This window comes from Pteropus alecto, unplaced genomic scaffold (assembly GCF_000325575.1).
Source record: "Pteropus alecto unplaced genomic scaffold, ASM32557v1 scaffold177, whole genome shotgun sequence".
Lineage (NCBI taxonomy): Eukaryota > Metazoa > Chordata > Mammalia > Chiroptera > Pteropodidae > Pteropus > Pteropus alecto.
In genome coordinates this window covers 3,590,164-3,609,592 of record NW_006442207.1, presented here as the reverse complement: position 1 = coordinate 3,609,592, position 19,429 = coordinate 3,590,164, and the positions used below count along the sequence as shown (strand labels likewise).

The following is a 19,429-nucleotide window of genomic DNA, read 5'->3' as shown; positions in this document are numbered from 1 at the left end:
TGTGTAGAGTCAGCCATGTCATCGGGACCTGATAACCTCCCTCATTCCACACATAACAATTCTGTTACAGCTTCTAAGATTGTACTAGCTGTTCTGGTGGCCATTTTATATTGCTTTCATGTAAAGCTCAATGTAGACTGAAATCCCCCAAACTTTTTCACTCAGGTTGATTCTAACCCATGTTTTCTATGACTAGCCCTTGAAAAATGGTTTTTAGCATCTTTAGTCTGGGACTTAATATTTAACTCTGTAAAAATTCATTTAAATTCAGCTTAACTCTCTAACCTATCTGCACTGGTTAGTGGTTACTGAGTACAGGTTAAGATCATAGACTTTGGAGTCAGGCAAACCTGGATCCTGCTAAATCTAACTGCACTTATTAGTTGTTGGACCTTCAGCAAGTTGCTTATTCACTTCAAAGAAAAGACTAGCCTTTGACTGGTTCCTGAGAGAGAATCTCTGAGCCCTAGGCATATTCTGCCTGATGAGAATGTTCCAGTATGTCTGAGGCCTTGGGCTACGCTGTATCAGTTAGATAAGATAGTTTATACTAACAAGATGACTTATGGTGAACATCTATTTTCGCGTGCCTGAGGAGGCCTTAGGCCACCTGGTATCCATTTGACATCTGGGGGTTGGAAACTAAGTAGCTATGGTCAGTCATGCTGGAGTTATAAGCCCAATAAAAACCCTGGACACCAAGGGTCAGGTGAGCTTCCCTGATTGGCAACAATTCACACATGTTGTCACATTTCATTACTGGAAAAATTAAGCACTGTCCTTGGGACTCCACTAAGAGGATAATTGGAAGCCTATGCCTGGTTTATCTTGGCACCTTCGTCCCATATACTTTTTCCTTTCATGATTTTAATCTGTACCCTTTTATGTAATAACCTGTAACCACGAGTATCGATCACATCTTTTCTGAATTCTGTGAGTCCTTCTAGCAAACCCTGTCTGAGGTTTGGTCTTGGGGACCCCAACACATCCAATGCTTGCTCTATGTTAGCTATATACCCTTAGTCAAATGACCTCATCTCCTTTAGTTTCATTTTCCTCAATTGAAAATAGGGATGACGATGATGCTAATGATAATAATGATAATAATAATAATAAATGGTAATAGTAAATAATAATAATGGCTACCATGTGGTGAAATTCCAGCACCCAGCCTAGCCTTCATTTTCTCCACAAGTATAACTTGAATTCTTAGCAATTCTAGAAAGTAAAGTGCCAGCACACAGCATATTTATATTCAACAAAAGAGTTCCTGTAAGCAATCTCTTTTGCAAGTTCTCACATCTCCCCTCTCCTCCGACCTCAAGATATAATTTTTAGACTAGGAGATCTAACCTCGATTAGGACAGAGATGTCCTCTTCTAATATTTTCACCTCTCACTGACATCATTCTCCTCTTATCAATTGCTTACTATTCCCATTTTCATCCAAAAATCATTCTCCTTGGTAGAAAAGTCAGGCAAAGCAAGAGCTTTGCTTGGGCATTGCTATCCTATTGGCCTCAGGCAGTAAATCGATCTCTTTCTTGATCATCTTTAAAAGTTCTTTTTTATTTTCTTTTAATATCTCTGGAATTTTTTTTCCGTCTTCCCAGAGGATTTTAGCTTTTCTGGCTTTATTCCTACATGTCTGTGATACTTTCTAGTATTTGTCTTTTATTATCTATCCTTTCTTCAAAAAATCTTTGCTTAATTTAAAAATTTACTTTATTGCTACTATTTTTCCTAATTATAAAAGAAATATATGATCAAATTTAAACATTAAAATATTTATATCCTAGAAAGTAAACTTTATTAGAAGCCCACCTCTATTGAAACCATAATATATTTCTTTTAACTACATCAGCTCACAGCAGAGTTCCATATTCAACCAACCATTAGTTTCTTTAATTATCTTCCCTATTAAGATAATTCCTTTTTTGAGAGTTTTCCAGCTCTCTCAAATTTCATGCAGTGAAACATGCTCATCATTTCTCCAAATTTAAAAAATACATATATCTTTCTCAAGTATAGATTTGAGCATCCCCAACTTTCTCTTATTGGTTATCAAAAACAACTTTTTTGTGCTTCAGTTTTAAAATGAGAAACTTAGACTATATGGTTTATAAGTTTATATCTATAAGCACTATGAGTTCTATGATTCTATCATTTATAAGAAGTTGTATAGATGAGCAACAAGTGGAAAATTAGTAAAGAATAACTTTCCCAAGCATACATGCCTATGACAAGGATTAAATAAGTGCCCCAGGAATGCAACCATGGGAGGACCCAGTGGCAAATCTGGAATAACACCTGAAAGTCTTATTGATTTTTGAGTCTTGTTAATTAACAACCCTTGAGGGCACATGAGTAGTTGAGGACAGCATGGCAGTTGGTCTAGAAAGTTGGAGTCTTATTACATACCATAAGGTAATTTTATTCTCTCTTTCCCTCAGTTCTATACATAAAATGAGATAAAAGCATTTGAGACCACATGAGGTAAGCGACCCTTGGAATCTACATCTATTATTTTATGTGTTCGGCACTCTACTTCTCTGAGAACTGGCATTAACTCCCCTCTATCTACATAGTTTCTGCTGGAGCTTCCATGTTTGTTCATTCATTTATTCAACTGCTATTTATTGAGTGCTATACCTGACACTATTCCAGGCCCTGGAGATATAGCAATGGGTGAAACATACAAAGATTCCTCATGGAGCTCACATTCTGATGGAGGAAATATGTCAGTGAACAAAATAAGTAAATATTTGGTATGTCAGATAAAATATGCTTTGGAGAAAAATCAAGCAGGAAAGTGAGCAAGGAGAGTACTGTGGTTGAGGGATAAAATGAATGAAGTGCTATGTTCTGTAGGTGGCCGGAATTTTTTTAGAATTGGATCAAAACAGAATGGTTTAAACAAAAAATGTGGAATGAGGAGTAGGAAAAAAAGCCTGTTAAAATTAAAACAGAAGAATGAAGACTATATAAGAGAGTAGCATGAAAGGCAGATGTGGGGAGAGAGAGAAAATCAAAGACAGAGAGAACTTCCCAGGTTTGCATAGTATTCCAGTATACTTCTGATAAATCATATTTTAAAAATCTTTCTGATAAATCCTAAGTTGGTATGAATGAGTTTCTGTCATTCGCAAACAAAGAATCCTAACTCATACATGTATTAAGTAATACAACTTATAAATTCAAGGCTTACCCAAGGTAGGAGCTGTTGGTTAACTTGGAAAATTAAAGCTTGGTGCTTCTGATGCCAAGAACACAGACATAATAGCAGAGTAGAATTAATTTTGCTGTTCTCTAGCATTCCAGAAATAAAATGTGCAAAAAATATCCATTTTTTTGTTTGTTTTCTTTTCATTAAATTAATGCTGATTCTGCACTGGGCTTGTGGAAAATTCAAATAAAAGCATTATTTCTCACACCTAGTTATGCTCTCTGTCCACTGCCCCCACCCCAGAGTCCAACAGAATTAGGGAAGCTTACTGATGTCTAGACAACTGGGAAAAGGCTCTCTAATCTCCAAGTCATCACTGTTTAAGTTTATTTGAAACTTTGTCTTAAAGTCCCTGGTTCTCTGCTTGTATGGCAAGAAGAAAGCACAGAAATCTCTGTTGAGGCTAAAGAATGCTTTGTTCTTTAGGGTACAGCCATCCTATCTGAAGTCATGCCATTGGAAAAGCAGGCTCAAGTATCCACTGATCATGGGACCTGTCAATCTTTTAGTTTCTCTCTCCTTATTCTCAAATTCATTCTTTTCTCTCCTATCCTCCACGGTACCCTCATGCATGTTTTCAGTTAGCTTAGGCTTTTCGTAATTGACCACAAGAGTAAGTAACTTCCTTCTAGGAATTTCTGCATTCCACCATGAAAACCAATCAACCCCCAATGATTTTTTTGGGCCTTTCTTTTTGTGGTATAGTATGCATAACATACAAATTCCCATTTTGACCATTTTTAAGTGTCTAGCTCTGTGGCATTAAGTACATTTGCATTGTTGTGCACCCCAAAGGCTTAATTAGAGTCTAGTAATCTGATTGAAATGAGGGTGAAATATAGGAAGAAATAAAGTCTTTAAAACATTGCTCTGTCATGTATTTGTTGAATGAATGGGGCGAGTTCAAATGAGATCCCACAATTGGTGATTCTGAGCAGCTAAGTGGCATCATCAGGATACTAGATATTAATGTTCAAGAGGATGGTGAGGAGAAAGGGTGGTTGTAAGGAAATTTGAAGAAACAATGAAGACAAACTTTGTCTCACAATATTCATACCATTTAATGTATCTTGAGCAAAAGCAAAATGAAGAATTTTTCCATATTCTGCCAATGCTCCTGGATTCTGTTGAGGAGTGAATAACTTCTAGAGGGGCCTCAAATAGTGAGTAGTTTAATTTTATGAATTGCAGTAATGCTTTTTGATGTCTGAGCAATGCGTTATAATGGGAAGCAATTCACATACAAGTTAGTACTAAAAATCTTACAATTATTAAGAATTATACATGGGTTGTGCGGTTGTGGGGTAGACAGAGGTGCATGAGGTGTATCAAAACAAACCCAGCACTGGCTGGGCCTAGAAGTTTCTCTTGGGAACCTGAAGAACTTGTCCATTTAGTCATTCCCAAATAGTTATTTAAGCACCTACTATGTGTGAAGCACTAACAGACAATACAGCAGCGAACAGGTAAATAAGTTCCTTACCCTAATACAGCTTACATTCGGGTGTATTTTAATTCTGAACCGTGAATCCAAAAGCACAATAAATTGAATGAAGCAGTGAACCAAGGGAAGCATGGTTCTTCCCCAGCCGCAGTAAAAGTCAGAATTTTAAATTTTCTATTCTTGGATGCTGGGTCTTCTTAGTTCTGGAAGAGAGTAGGGACAGGCGGCATGTGAAGAGATTTCTCGCCGAAAATATACATAGACTTGGTGTTAGGGTTGTGCAACTCTAAATTACACCTCTGGCACCGAACTAACATCACCTAAGAAACAGATAAGATTATAGAATTGCTACTTACTCCATCAGAGCCCTCAGGAGACACAGCCACCTCTCAGCCAGCACAGGAAGGCTATGGACTACAATCCCCACAAGCCCTTGCGACCGCATTCTCACCCCGTCCGCCCAGCTTCGAAGTCTGGGAAAGATGAAGGGATGCCGGGCGCCCTCTTGTTGCGTCATGAGCATGCGACTCTGGGATACAAAACAAGTCTGGGGTCCAGAAGCATGGCAGCTGCTGAGGCGGCGGTGCTGTCGTCATCTTTAGAAACAGACACAGCCCCAGTCCCTGAAACCGCAGGAACAGCTGCAGCCACGGCTGCCACCCCGCCAGTGTCGGCTGCAGCCGCGGCGGTCGCGGCGGCCGCACGGACCAGATGCGAAGCCAGGGGCTCCAAGGCCGCTCTGGCTACTAAGCTCCTGTCCCTGAGCGGCGTGTTCGCAGTGCACAAGCCCAAAGGGCCCACTTCAGCCGAGCTGCTGAATCGGCTGAAGGAGAAGCTGCTGGCAGGTACTGCAGCCCGGGTGGGGACCAGGCTGAAGCGGTCACCGCGTGAGCGGAAGCCGTGGAGAGAGCGCTGGGTTGATTGCGCGCTCAGGACTCGAGCGATAAAAAGAAGGGAAAGGGAGAATAACCCCTGAATTGGATCTGGACAGAAATCTCGGGCTTCGACTTGCCCTGACGTGAACTCCTGTAACCTAGTCTGCACTTGTCGCTCTCAAGGGGACAAAACAAAATAACCCGCGCGTACACACATTAACCTGTGCTGTTGGGCTTGCAGACCAATTTTCTGTAATCGGACTCCTCAAGAACCTTTTTTTTTCTTTTGGTTCACGTAGGTGAACTCTACCCAAAGGAAACACTGACTCTACCCCCCAAAGTTGCATTTTTAAAAATATGTTGAAAATGCAGCTATTACTTTGTTAACCAAAACTTAAGATAGTGGTTTTCACACAGTGGGCATGAGAATTCCTTAGAGTCTTATACAAATGTAGCTTTCTAGTCCCTGCCCTCCCAGAGACTGTGATTCTGAGGGTCAGGTATTTTTAGGAAACTGTATTTTTAAATTTGCTCCAGGTGATTCTGGTGTAAGTAGTCTATAGACCTCATTTTGAGAAACACTAAATAGAACTTGGTCACTTCTCTAAGCGTTCTTTTTGTTTGTTTCTTCATATACACTGGGAGATCGTTTCAGACAGTGGCATCAAGGAACCTTAGTTATGTTGGACACCTACAATAATCCAGGTCTGTGCTAGCATATAGAGATGTGAAGATGAAAGATGGCATCGCTTCCCTTAACTGAGCTGGTAACCTAGTAATTTCTGCAGTCTTTGGTGGTAAAACTTGCTAGAAATTTAAAGCCTTGAGAGTTTGGCCATGGCCTGTCTTTCCATTAAACCAATAAAAAATTTATAAAGTCTGTCAGGAATACTTTAAATTTTTTAATGAAAACTTTACATTTTTTAATGAAAAACTATTTCAATAAGAATTTATTAAAATTTACACAATACGGATTAAAATGTTTAATAGCAATAGATACACTCTTGCAGATGTTTAATTCCAGTGTTATATCTACTCATTCTTTTGTTAAACTTTCCTTATATATGTGTTACCTGTAGGGATAGGTGGTACAGGGCTTGCTGAAAGAAGGAATTGCATCAAGGACAAGTTTTGTGGGGTCTTCATAGCGTTTCCTTCACGGAATTGCTGCTTTCGGGCCTGATTTGTTAGCTACCCTGTGGCTTTTTTGATCCTCAAGGTAATGATTACCATTCTTTCTCTTATGTTTCTCATAGGATCAAAGCCATATCCTGGCCTTCTGGTTAATCAGCCTCCAAGAGCTGAAGTTTCTTCTTGAAACTTCATCCGATTGTTTCAGGGCTATTGCTGGGCCAACTTCTGGAAGCTGGTCACTCAGATATAGACATTCTCACTACTCTCCATTTCTATCTTGCTTGCGATTGGCCTATTCTCTGTTTATATTAGCCAGACCAGGGCTTCCCAAATGCCTTTCTGACTGGTTGTTGTAATTACCTGGGAAGGTTCTTAAAGATACAGATTACAGGGCACCACATTCTAGTACCAGCCAGGTTTGACAACCCCAGTCAATGGTCATGGCCTCTATGTATTAACATTCTTCGACTCTCCTTACATTGATTCATGTCACACTAAAATCCCTCCTCTTCTTTATCTGTTTGAATCCTTCAAGGTCTGAAACATTACAGAATTTTAGAGCTAGAAAAGACCTTAATAATTTATCCATGCATGGAACCAGTGGGGTGAACCAAGCCCCAATATAGTAGAGATGATGTATCTTCACACTTGAAAGAGGTAAATTTGGATCCAAAGGGAAGACAGTAAATTTATAATGTCAAGTTGAAAATACAAAGAGAGTTCCCCAAAAGGTTTTTATAAATTCAAGGGCGAGAGATCCATAATGGGCTGCAAGTGAAAGGAGAGGGGTTTGAAGCCTAGCCACGGCCTTATAGGTTTATATTAAAGAAGGTTGACTGAGCCCTTCTAAGCGTGGTGATGTCATCCTCAGAGAGAGCACTAGGACGGTGTTCTAGACACCACGGTTCTCTCTCAGTAGGTGGTAATTATGTGATGAGGCTGAGCAGCGCAGCACATTTTTGGCGGGGAGGAGGCATTTAGGCTGGTTTTTCCTCTATTACTTTGCTTTCCCCCTTGTCCTTTCTCTGTCCTCTCTGTTTTCTTTTGCTCCATTTTCTATCTTCTCTGTGTCAGTGGCGGTAAGGAAGTTTTGATGGGCTTGGGCAGTATAGATCAATACAGCTGTTCCTACTCCTCTCCTTTCTCGTTTGAAGTCCAGTAGCCAGTGTTCTCTGAATGTATTGTTATATACAGTAACAATAACAGTAGCAATAGCAGTAACAAGAACTTATTGTTATAGTGTTTTGTCATTTCCAAAACACTTCCAGATTGCATTATTTCACTATATTTTTACGATGGAAATGTGAGATAGGTCAGGTTGGCATCCTCTTTTTTTTTTTTTCCTTTTTTTTTTTAATCTATGTCCCTTGAAGGTTAGGAGGCACCCTAAAAGATTACTTCTCACATAAACTTTTGTTGAGATTAATTTCTTTAAGGAATTGAGAGTTTTGATTAGGAGAGGAGGACAATGAATACGGAGAGTTTGGGAACTTAGTGTTCTTAGAAGTAGCTCTGTGTGAGATGTATTCCCACCATTAGGTAGCTGAGGGTACTGGAAAAGAATGCCAGGGAACAAAATGGATTTAGAAATGAAATTGAGGACTTTTAAAACTAGTTGCTTATATGAAAACTAACTTTTCATCATTCTCTATCAAACAGCCTACTACTACCAGCAGCTTACTAGATCTTTGTGGGTTAGCCTATATATTTACCCACTTTTTTTAAATGGTTTTTTTTTCCCCTGGGAAAATGAATTCTAGTTTCTAGACCATTAATTTTGGAGTACTATTTCTTTGTTATTTAGGGAGTGGCTATACTTTTAAAAATCTGTTCTTTGCTAGTAATGATGTCATAATCTTAATATGTTAAGTTTGTACAATACTTTTTGTTTGTTTTGAATATTCTGTCTATCCTCCCTCCACCATATTCATGGAGATCTTACTTCACTCATCTTGGTAATTACCTTTTTTCATCCCAATTACTCTCTTAGAAGCTGGAATGCCTTCTCCAGAATGGACCAAGCGGAAAAAGCAGACTTTGAAAATTGGGCATGGAGGGACTCTAGACAGCGCAGCCCGAGGAGTTCTGGGTAAGAAATATGAATAGAAGTTTAGAGTAACTTTCACTTAATATCAGAAAGAAATATTGATTGAGAACAGATGAGATAAAGATAAGATGAAACCATGCCCTTTTCAGTGTACTTTGGAATATTTCAGATCTGGATTTATAGTGCCATCTTCTAAGGAAGCCCTTAAATGGTAAGAGGTATACAAGGCTGTTAGAAGTTGTCTCTTTTATGTATGGATAGGGCTTTGAAAAAAGGTTTGTATCTGTACAGAAAAGAGTTAACATAGCAGGCCCCAAATCACTATCTTTAAGAAGCCTGCTAACAAGGCTTGCCCTTGGCTGGCATCTAGGAACTTGGATTTTGGGGGTGTTCCCAGTCTTCTGTATCTGATAAGGGTGGTTTGCTGTGCCTCAACTGTGTGAACAGTTTTTGTTTGTGCTGAACACCCGCTTTCCTTCTTGAAGTCTGGAACTTTGTCCTACCACGCAGGCAGAGAGTGCCTAAGTGACCATCCCCCATAAGAAAACATTCAGGTGCTGAGTTTCTAATGGCTTCCTCGAGCAGGAAGATTACGCACATGTTACTGCTTTTTTCATTGTTAGAGAAAGGAGCGTGCTCCAGTGTCTCACCTCCCCATCGGAGGGAGAGAGGATAAGCAAACCTATGCATGGATTTCTCCAGTGTTTTTTTTTTTTCCTGTGATTCAGCTATGTAACTTTACTACGTCATTGTAGTAAACCTGAGTTGTATGAATCTTTCAACATTGAGTGGTCTTGGGGATTCTTTTGCGGGGGCGTGGGGGACTCTTTTTCTGTGATTTTTTTTTTTTTTTTTTTTGCCTATGTGGAATCTAATCTCTGAGATCAGCTCTCTTGAAAAGGTGAATCTTATAGTTCCTGAGAAGAAGTCACTTTCTCTTGGAGACATATTAGTTGAGTGTTTTATTGCTTACAGAGGAAATTTGGTAAAATTGATTGAGGGGAGAAAAGTCATTTATCCTTTTTTATTTTGGCATCTGGTAGAGGTACTAAAATCTGTCTTTATGAATTGCTAAAGTGTGTATCAACAGGCTAGGGATGTTGTACAAACTTTTTCTGTTACTACATTCATTGTCACAGAAATATATACATGGGAATTCCCCTCCTCCCCGCCTCCCCACATACTAGAAACAAACTTTGATGGAACACTACTTTCCTTTTTACATGCTCTGATATTTCATATCTTATTCTATTTCATTTTTTAAAATGCTGGTCATAATCTACTAAATTGATTTCATGATGCACTAATGGGTTGTGACTCATGGTTTATAACTGCTACAGTATCCAATCCATTTGATTAGAGCTAAAATTAGATAAAAACAAACAATGAACTTGATCCAAGTGATCTAAAAGAAATGACTACTTATTTAGGAAAAAAGGATACATTTTTCAAGAAATTAGAAACAAAGTATGAATTTGCATTTTCTAAAATTATAGATATGTTTAAATTCCTGTTGACAAAAGTATCTTTACATAAGGTAGAAAACACAAGGAAATCCATTTTCCTAAATTAGAGAATTTGAATATGCAAATTCTGACAATTTAATATTACTGTTTCTTACCATAACTAATGATATCCATTGTATAGCACTTACTATGTGCTTACAACATTCATAAATTATATACTTTAATCCCTATTATAAACCTATAGTGTAGGTATCATTATCCCTATTTTACAAAAAGAATGAAGACCCCAGAGATTAAATAATAACATACGCATTGTCATAGTTAGTGAATGTCAAAGTCAGGATTTGAACCCAGGTCTGCTCGGTTCCAAAGCTTCTATCTTAATTTGGGATGGCAAATACCTGGCACTCCTGCCTATGTTCTCCCCATCCCCATTACAGAAATTACCAGTCACAGCATTTTTTGCCGTTGGTCCTAGTTGTGGCTTTACAATTCCTATCAGTTTGGAACTCCTCGATTTGAAGCCTCTTTGCCGTAACCATTCTCTTCTGCTGTTTTCCAAGGTACAGCACCATGAGTACAAAAAGAGCGAGGATAAGATCTGCTGCCTATTTGTGAATAGAACAATCGTATTAATTTCTGGTGCTTGTTAATTAGTATGTAAAAAATACTGATATTTGAGCAGTGAATGAAATAAATTTATTTTTTTACCCTAAACCTGAGGGATCTTGTCAAAACTTCCATTTTAGTATTACAAAGGGGTGGCATTTGGCTGAGATTTGTATGAGTGGGAGAGATTATATTGGAAATAATTTTTCATTTGGAAGCTTAATTTATATTTAAACACACAGGGACTTTTATGATGATATACGTTCATATGTCAAATTTATGAATTTTTCTTCTAAAACTGATAAAGAATAAAGTTTCCAATAAGGAATAAAGTAAAAACAAAAAAAAGAGTAGGTAGTCAGTCACAAAATAAGGGATATTTGGTCAAAGTTAGCAGTTCTAGAGACTGCTAAGAGTTGATTTTTGTTGCATGGTGAAGTAAACACTGAGCTCTAATCATATATGAATTTGTGTTCTGGCTGCTTTATTTATTAACTACACACACCTTGGGCAAATCCCAAAACCTCTATGAATCTTAGTTTATCTCTTAAAAAGGGGTAGTATGTACTATAACTCTCAGAAGGTTTATTAAAATATCTATAATATAGAGACATATACTGTAATCTGTGACATTCTTTATAAAGGTCTTTAAAAAAAACGATGTGTGAAAAAATGTACTTTTACTTTCAATATTTTAAACTGTTTTTGCTGTTTTTTTCTTTGTAATATTAAGGGTACAAACTTAAGAATTTAGCTGGCAATTGACGATATCTGAAATTCAGGTTTATAATTCTATTAATCTATTATATATGTAATGTATAGATATATACATGTATTGTGTGTGTGTGTGTGTGTGTGTGTGTGTGTGTGTGTGTGTGTATCTCCTAAATAATTCTCTAAAGAGGGCTTATAAAATTCTCAGAAATCCTGTGTTAGACAGAATAATGGCTCCCTAAAGATATCCACATCCTAATCTCTGGAACCTACAGATACTTAAGGGTACATCACAAAGGGGAGTTAAAGTTGTAGATAGAATTAATGTTGCTAATCAGCTGACTTAAAGAGATTCTCCTGGAATACCTAAGTGGGCCCAGTATAATCACAAATAGTCTTTTAAAGTGAAAGAGGAGACAGGAAAGAGAGATGTGGTAAAGGAAGCAGAGGTTGGAGTGATTGGATTGCTGTGGAGTAAGGAAAGGAGTCACAAACCAAGGACTGTGAGCACTTTCTAGAAGCTGGAAAAGGCAAGGAAGCTCCCCTAGGAAGGCTCTAGAGAAAGGCTCTCTCCTCGAGCTTCCGGAAAAGAATACAGCCATGCTGATACCTGGATTTTTAGCATAGTAAAACCCATCTCAGAATTCTGACCTCCAGAATTGTAGGAGAATAAGTTTATTGTTTTACCACTATGTTGGCAAACTAATACACCTATTTATTATAAATCACTTAAACTGGAAACCAAGTTTCTATTTACCACTTTAAAAATTATGATTTTTTAACTTTAATATTTATAAAATTATGGTAGAACAATTAGGAAATACAAAAAAACAAAGTTGAAAATTAAAATTAATGATTTTTCCTCTTTTAGCACTAATTATTGTTAACATTTTTGCCATATTTCCTCCTAGCTTTTTGTCTATGCAAATTTTAGAAGTCGAGTTGTTTTACTATTTTACTGTATGTAAACTTGTGTCCTGTTTTTGTCACTTACATAATATCACATTTTATCATGTTAATTAAAAAAGTTTGTAAACATTTATTTTACTTTATTGATGAATAATTGACAAATATAAGTGTATATATTTAAAGAGTTGAAATCATATCAAGTATTCTCCAACCACAGTGGTATGAAACTAAAAATCAGTAATAGGTGGAAACCTGGAAAATTCACACATCTGTGGAAATTAAACAGCATGCTTCTGCACAACCAGTGGATCAAAGAAGAAATCAAAGAGAAATCAAAAAATACCTGAGACAAATGAAAATGGAAGCACAACATACCAAAACTTATGGGATGCAGCAAAAGCAGTTCTGAAAGGGAAGTAGACATTTTTAATAGCAACATAATGTGCTGTCGTATAAGTAAAATACAATATATTTAACCATTCCCTATTTGAAGTCATTGAAATTATCAGTTTTGTTAGTAGTGCTGGCAACATTTTTTGAGCACTTGTGATTTCCCTTGTCTGTATTTTATTTTCCCTATGAGATTATAAGCATTTTCAAAGTCGAGAAATATGCTGTTCCATTAAAAGTATGGAGTAAAATTGAATGGAATCAAATTGCATTGAATCTTTGTTGTTATTATTATATAAAGTTTTTTGCCTCACAATAGCAGCTACCGTTTGAAGAGGATACTGAAGGCAGACAGTTTTTTATCTTAGTCCTTAAACTAACATGACTCTATCATAGAAGCTTAGATTTGGGATAGATTTACGAAGGAGTTGGGATTCGAGCTGGGTTTCAGCAAGTGGACTTTGAATACTTTACGAAGGAACTGGCACTGTAGGCCTTTTGGCGCTATTGAAGATTGTCGGAGGGCTTTGTAGTGTACAATATAGGTTTTCAGAAGTGGTTATCAAATGGCATGATTTTGGAGAGGAAGGGGTAGAATGTGGAAAAGTCGGGTTTGCAGTGGTTTAGGCGGATAGGCTGGTGGCAGTAAGCAAGGTGGCAAGGAGAACGAAAAGGGAAGGGGTCTGTGTCTCAGTTTTAACTACTAGTGAGATGCTGGGCAAAGTTCTTAGCCTCTCTATGCTTCAATTTTTCATCTGTAAAGTAGGGATAATTATCTTTTAGGGTTGTTATAAGGATTAAATGAGCTAATGAATGGAAAGCATTTAGAGTGGAATTTGACACATAGTAAACTCAGGGAGTGTTGTCTGCTATAAATATTCATGATAACTCAGCTTGCCAATCGTTTCTCCTTGTTTCCTCTTGTAATTCTGAATTGTGGTTATATGTGTCCTTTTATAAAATTTTATACATTGATGAGAAATACCTCAATTCTTAGAAAAATTTGCTTGCTGTATAGTGAAGAAATTATTACGTGCTCTCATCCCCACCTGGTGAAATGTGTTTTCACAGGGTAAATAATGTTTGACGTTGAAGAGACAGTTGGGTCATTGTACTTTATATACCGTCTGTGTGAACATACATTCTCCAGGCTTTCATTTACCCTGTATTCTTCTTTGTGTTGGGTTGATCTGTTATGTTTCTGTTTTGTTGATCGTATACTGCTGGGCACTAATCATCTTTAAATGGTTCATTAGCTGTGATGATGGCTTATGATGGCTTTTGCTTTGTTTAATAATGAACTCTCTCAAAAGACTTTATCATACCATGGTTAATTGTACATGTACTTTTCACTGATGCCCATATAAAATTCTAGTGAATCCTTTGAGATTTTTCTAAAATTTTTTTATTACCTAATCGACTAGGTCGAGGTTTCTACCATGTTTTAGTCTTTGAGAAAGAAAAAAAGTCTCTCTCCCATCCCCTCCTCAGAATTTCTTAGTGGCATGACAGGTTTAACTGATGGAATAATGGGAGCCCTAAAATCATGCTAAATATATGTGCTTTCCAATTTTACATTACATATGCCAGGATATTATGACCAAAATATGTAGATATTTTAAAAACCTACTTTTCAGAATAGAGTGTCCTAATATTTCTTTCTTTGATTTGTAGTGGTTGGAATTGGAAGGGGAACAAAAATGTTGACCAGTATGTTGTCAGGGTCCAAGGTAAGATTACTGACATAGTTCTGCTTTTTTTCTTGAATGTTTTTCTTAATGACCATGTTTTAGATTTTCTCAGTTAAAAAAATAACCTATATAAATTGCATGAATGAATATCAGTCCTGAGTGTTAATCACAATGTCTGTAATAATGATATCTGAGAATCAGAATATTGAGACTATAAGAAAAAAATTTGACTTATAGAAGCAAAAACTGAGGTGCCCATAACTTTTTAAAAATTATATTTAGTTTTTTATGTAATTATATTTCTTAGATGAAAAGGAACTTATAGATCATCCATTCTGTTAGCAGATTTTTTTAAACCTTGGAATTTTTATAGAAACAATACCATTTTGTAAACCATGCACTTTCAACAACAACAACAAAAAAACAGTGGTTACAAATTTTGCTAAAGTAAAGAATTGGGCTTCTTTAAATGATGAGTTACATCATTCATCTATAAGGGTAGCCTTGACTGAATTCAAAGGCACTTTTAGAGATGCTGGAAAAGAGAAAGGAGGGGGTCATACAGAAACGGGAGGGCTTACACCTAGATCCCTTCAGGCATTCAGTGAGTAACCCTCGTGAGGAAGAGGGTGGAAGGAACACTGAAACAAGATGTCAAAGTGGTTAACCTTTCTGGGCCTCTCAGTTTTTCCTTAGGAAAAGTGATTTGATCCTCTCTAGGGTCTCTTCCAGCTCTAAAAGAAATAATAACATCTGTATTCTAATTAGTAACTGGGTTATAATAGTTGGGGCTAGGGGCCGGTGAAAATGCCTATGGGAGGAAGATTAATATGCCATTAAGTAGAGAAGAATTTCAGCACGTCCCTGGGCTAAACTTTTTGTTTTAAAACCCTTGCTCAAATGGAATGAATATACTTGTTATAGTGATTTCTGTCTAAATTGTTTCTTTTTTAAAAAATGTAGTCAAAGACCATTTTAAAAGTTTTTCAATTCATTGCAGATCAATTGATGACTTCTGTAAAATGTTATGACAGCATCAAATTTCTGAAAAACTTTTAAACATCCTCATTTTCTGAACTTATCTTGTCATGAATACTGTCCCTTGGACCACATTCTGAGTGACAGTGGTCTAAGTAAGCTTTTCTTAAAATAAAAAGCCCCAGAAGGCACAGTGTCTTTGACATCACATTTTGGTTAACTGGCCTAAAACCTGTGTCTTTCAGTTGGAAAGGATCCTGATGCCTTAGATAAATGGAAAAGTTTCAGTGTTGCAGTCTTCAGAATGTTGGTGTTGAAAAATTACAGAATACAAAAATTGTATTTGGATGAGTTTGACTTTTATTTTAAATTTGTACATTGTGCTTAAATACTGACACACACAGTTAGAATTGCTTTCTGAAACATGATATTTGCCAGTTGCTTAATATTGTTTCTTAACTCCAAAATATAAGCAATGGTAATTTTGATATAGGATTATGGATGATTTTTGTTTTCTTTTTAAACATTATTTGGTATTTTCCAAAATCTTTACAATAAATCAATGACTTTTTATAATAACAAAAAAGATATAGTTACATTAAGGAATTTGTTTGGATTTTCCCAAGATAAAACATGCTGGGTTCATTGGATTATTTACTATTCACCCCTTCACCCCCAACCACAAATACATAAAACACATTGTATATTATTGAAAGGTTTTACATGTAAATTCCAAGCATATTTCTAGAAATATGATGACTGAAAATGTAAATACATCATTGGCTCTGACTTAAGCTTTATCATAAATCATTTTGGTATTTAGCTAAGAAAGCTGAATGTCACACAGTGAAATCACTAACGTCTTAAATAGAAAATCTCAGGCACATCTTATTTCAGAAACCTAGTTCTTGGATGCTTCACATTTCAAAAATAAGATTATTATCTCATTAGTTATTTGTATTGTCTATACTTTTAGTTTTAGATTATGTATTTGTTGAAAAATTCATTTAAATTTTAGTTTTAACTATGTTGAAGATTACATTTTTATCAAAAGTAGTTAAAACTGCTAATGAATTTTTAAAAATAGATATTGTTTTTAGCATTGGAAGAAATCTTAGAGATTTTCTTATCTAGTGGCTTTTAAAACTTGACCAAAACCCGTAGTAAGAAATTCATTTTATATCATGACCCTGTATACACATACATGTTTAAAAATCAAAAATTTTATCAAACAACTCTAACAACATAATCTTGATATTTTTCCTTCTATTTCATTAAAAAATGAATTGATGCCTGCAGCCTACTAACTGGACACAGACCTACCATTTGACTTAATGTTTACTCTTTCTCTACGTCCTACTTTTAGAGGTGATTTTTCATTTGCATCACAGAAAATTAGATTTATATGTGTAGGGTAGGGTTACTGCAAGAGCAGAAATGTTTACTTCTAGGATGGCAGATATTTGATATTCATGTTACAGCCATTCGCTCTTCCCTCATTACAGCCCTAATTAGAGATGTTGCTAATTAAACATGGCCTAACACTTTCCTATTGAACCAATGAACATCCTTAGAATCCTGTTCATCATAATGCTGCTTTATACAACCACTATCAATTAATGGGTGCAGTGCTGACCGTTTCAATAAAATCTTTAGGCTAATAGATTATTTTGCTTCCTTTTGAAGACCAGAGATTATTCATGCCACTCAACTCCTTTTTCACATTCTTTTCCATTCAGATCAGAGTAAGATTTAAGAGGAGAGGCTTTCCTTGTCTTCTTCATTAGCTTTCTCTCTTGTAGAAGGAAAGCTTTGCCCTGCCAGTGATCACATTTCTCTTATCATTAGCTTTTTTTCACTGTATTCTGTTTTGGTAAATGTACAGTGTCTCTAAAAAAAACGTAGGTTTTCTGTACAGTGCCTTGTGTACAGGAGTTGCCCAATAAACGCTGTTATTACTCTTCCTAAGTATTTCGCCTATCCTCAAATCTCTTCTGAGTTTGAGTCCTGTTGGATCTCTCTACATGTTCCATAGACACCTGACATTTATTTTATCCAAATCTTGAATACAGCTCATTTCATTCCTATCTGTGATTTCTGGTGGCCTACGCATAGCATGGCACTCATAAGAAAGAGGGAGCATGCCAGTTTTTTAAAGGAGAGACAGTTTCTCATTAAAATCAGAAGGAAATTCCTTATAGTAAGGAGTATTGAATGATAGATGGTGGTTCTCAAAAGTAATTTTACAACAGATGGAGATCTATATGCAATATAACTTGAGTAAAATGATTCTGAGAGAAGTTAGACTAATGTGTCCTTTTGACCTAACTTGATCTAAGTATGGAATGTAGATTACCTGAAAGGCAGCAATGGATGCATAGCCCCTCTACTCTCTTCTCTGAATTATACTTTCTGGGAGCCAGTCATTGAGCAGAAGCTGGGTAGCAGATGTACTTTGAAGTAACAGATTTTGATGAGGTTTTGGAATATTTATCAGCTGTCTATATTGCTGATTAAAGTTGGTTACTTATGTATACTTTAGGAACCTGATGAGCAGATGGAAGGGTCAGTGTTAGATTATGAAATCACTGATGCCATATGAAGACTGTAACTAGCGTTTTCCAGATATAAGGCTACTCTACTATATCCAGATATACCATAGTAGTACCTGAAGGTAAAACCAACATTTCCCCAGAGAGCAGCTTCGTATCCCCTCCAATAGTTGAACAAATGTTATCGTTTGGGGTATACAGACTTCCGCCCTGGATGTGCTCCCAGGACAGTAACCTTTTTATATAGTATACAGTCCATAGTAACATTTTTAGGGTAACCGGTCAGTGCCAACTCTGAAGTGTGACTTTAATGCTCCTGTGAAACTTAGCCAACTCTCTAAGATTTGAGCATTTCTAATCCACTTTCTCCAGAGGTTAGTCCAATTTCTGTCTTTTCTTTATACTCAGCTAATATTCATACATTTCATAAGTGTTATATTGAAAAATTCGAAGGGCTCACACTTATGAATTGTACAAAGCTACTCCTTTTTAATGACATTCGAAGCCACACAGTTTTGATATAGTAGGTTCTTTAAAAAAATGTTCTTCCTCGTTAAAAATAATATCCCTTTGTTTGATTATGAAACTTTGAATCACAAGCTTTCAAAATCAAACTTTGGAAAAAGCGGTTGCCTAGTGGAGATGGACATGACTATGTACACTTTCTGTAATACAAACATTTTTCTTTCTCCTGAATAGTACAGAACTAATTTGCTTTTAAAGTTATCTAGTTAATATCTGCTTTGGGGTTCAAGGAGCTTGAAGATAATGAAGTAGGGAGTAGATTAATATCAGTATCATTGAGAAACCTGAAGAGCACACAGTTCGATGGCAACTTCCTTAAAAATTCTATGGGACTTCCGTTTATTTTGCTATAGTGGAATTTTGTTGTAATGAATACATTAATAGAATTCATAATTCCCAGATATACATAATGGAGAATAAACAAGTCTAAAACCCTATCTCTGTGTAGAATGTAAACCAGTGAAAAATACTTGAGACCCATAAGATAAAATGATAGGGTTGCGAATGTGCATTCCTATGTCTTTTTTCTTCTTGGTGGTGACGCTTTGTTTCAGCTGAAGGCTTAAGTGTCTAGATGGATTTTCCTAAATAGTTTGTGGGTCATTCAACTGAATTGAAAGATAATTATTGCTAGATGCCAAGGCAAAGGAAAACTAGAAATCAGCTTTGATTTATGTCAGTAATTCACAAAGTATGGTCCAGAGACTCCTGAGGCTGTTTCAGGGGGTCCGTTGAAGTCCAAACTGTTCTTATAGCTTTGCCTTTTTTACCTGCAATCTTACAAGAACACAGTGGAGTTTTTCAGAGATTACCTGATCAGCAATGATATGGCTCTGATGGCTAAAGGAATGTGTCCATGTATATGAGTGT

At 36.5% G+C, this 19,429-nt stretch overlaps 1 protein-coding gene and 1 long non-coding RNA gene across 2 annotated transcripts in view; one reads left to right on the top strand and one right to left on the bottom strand.

Moving 5' to 3' along the window:
* Nucleotides 1–5,077, bottom strand: part of LOC112470128 — a 16,913-nt gene extending 11,836 nt beyond the window's left edge. Inside the window, exons 1-2 of the long non-coding RNA XR_003042849.1 lie at nt 5,026–5,077; nt 4,709–4,872 (exon numbers count right to left, since the gene is read on the bottom strand). This is a non-coding gene — a long non-coding RNA (uncharacterized LOC112470128). The remainder of the gene's footprint in view (nt 1–4,708; nt 4,873–5,025) is intronic.
* Nucleotides 5,078–5,172: 95 nt separating this feature from the next.
* Nucleotides 5,173–19,429, top strand: part of TRUB1 (TruB pseudouridine synthase family member 1) — a 30,786-nt gene continuing 16,529 nt past the window's right edge. The window contains exons 1-3 of the mRNA XM_006920838.3: nt 5,173–5,514; nt 8,669–8,767; nt 14,488–14,543. Coding sequence (XP_006920900.1) covers nt 5,232–5,514; nt 8,669–8,767; nt 14,488–14,543 — 438 coding nt within the window. The 5' untranslated portion in view covers nt 5,173–5,231. The remainder of the gene's footprint in view (nt 5,515–8,668; nt 8,768–14,487; nt 14,544–19,429) is intronic.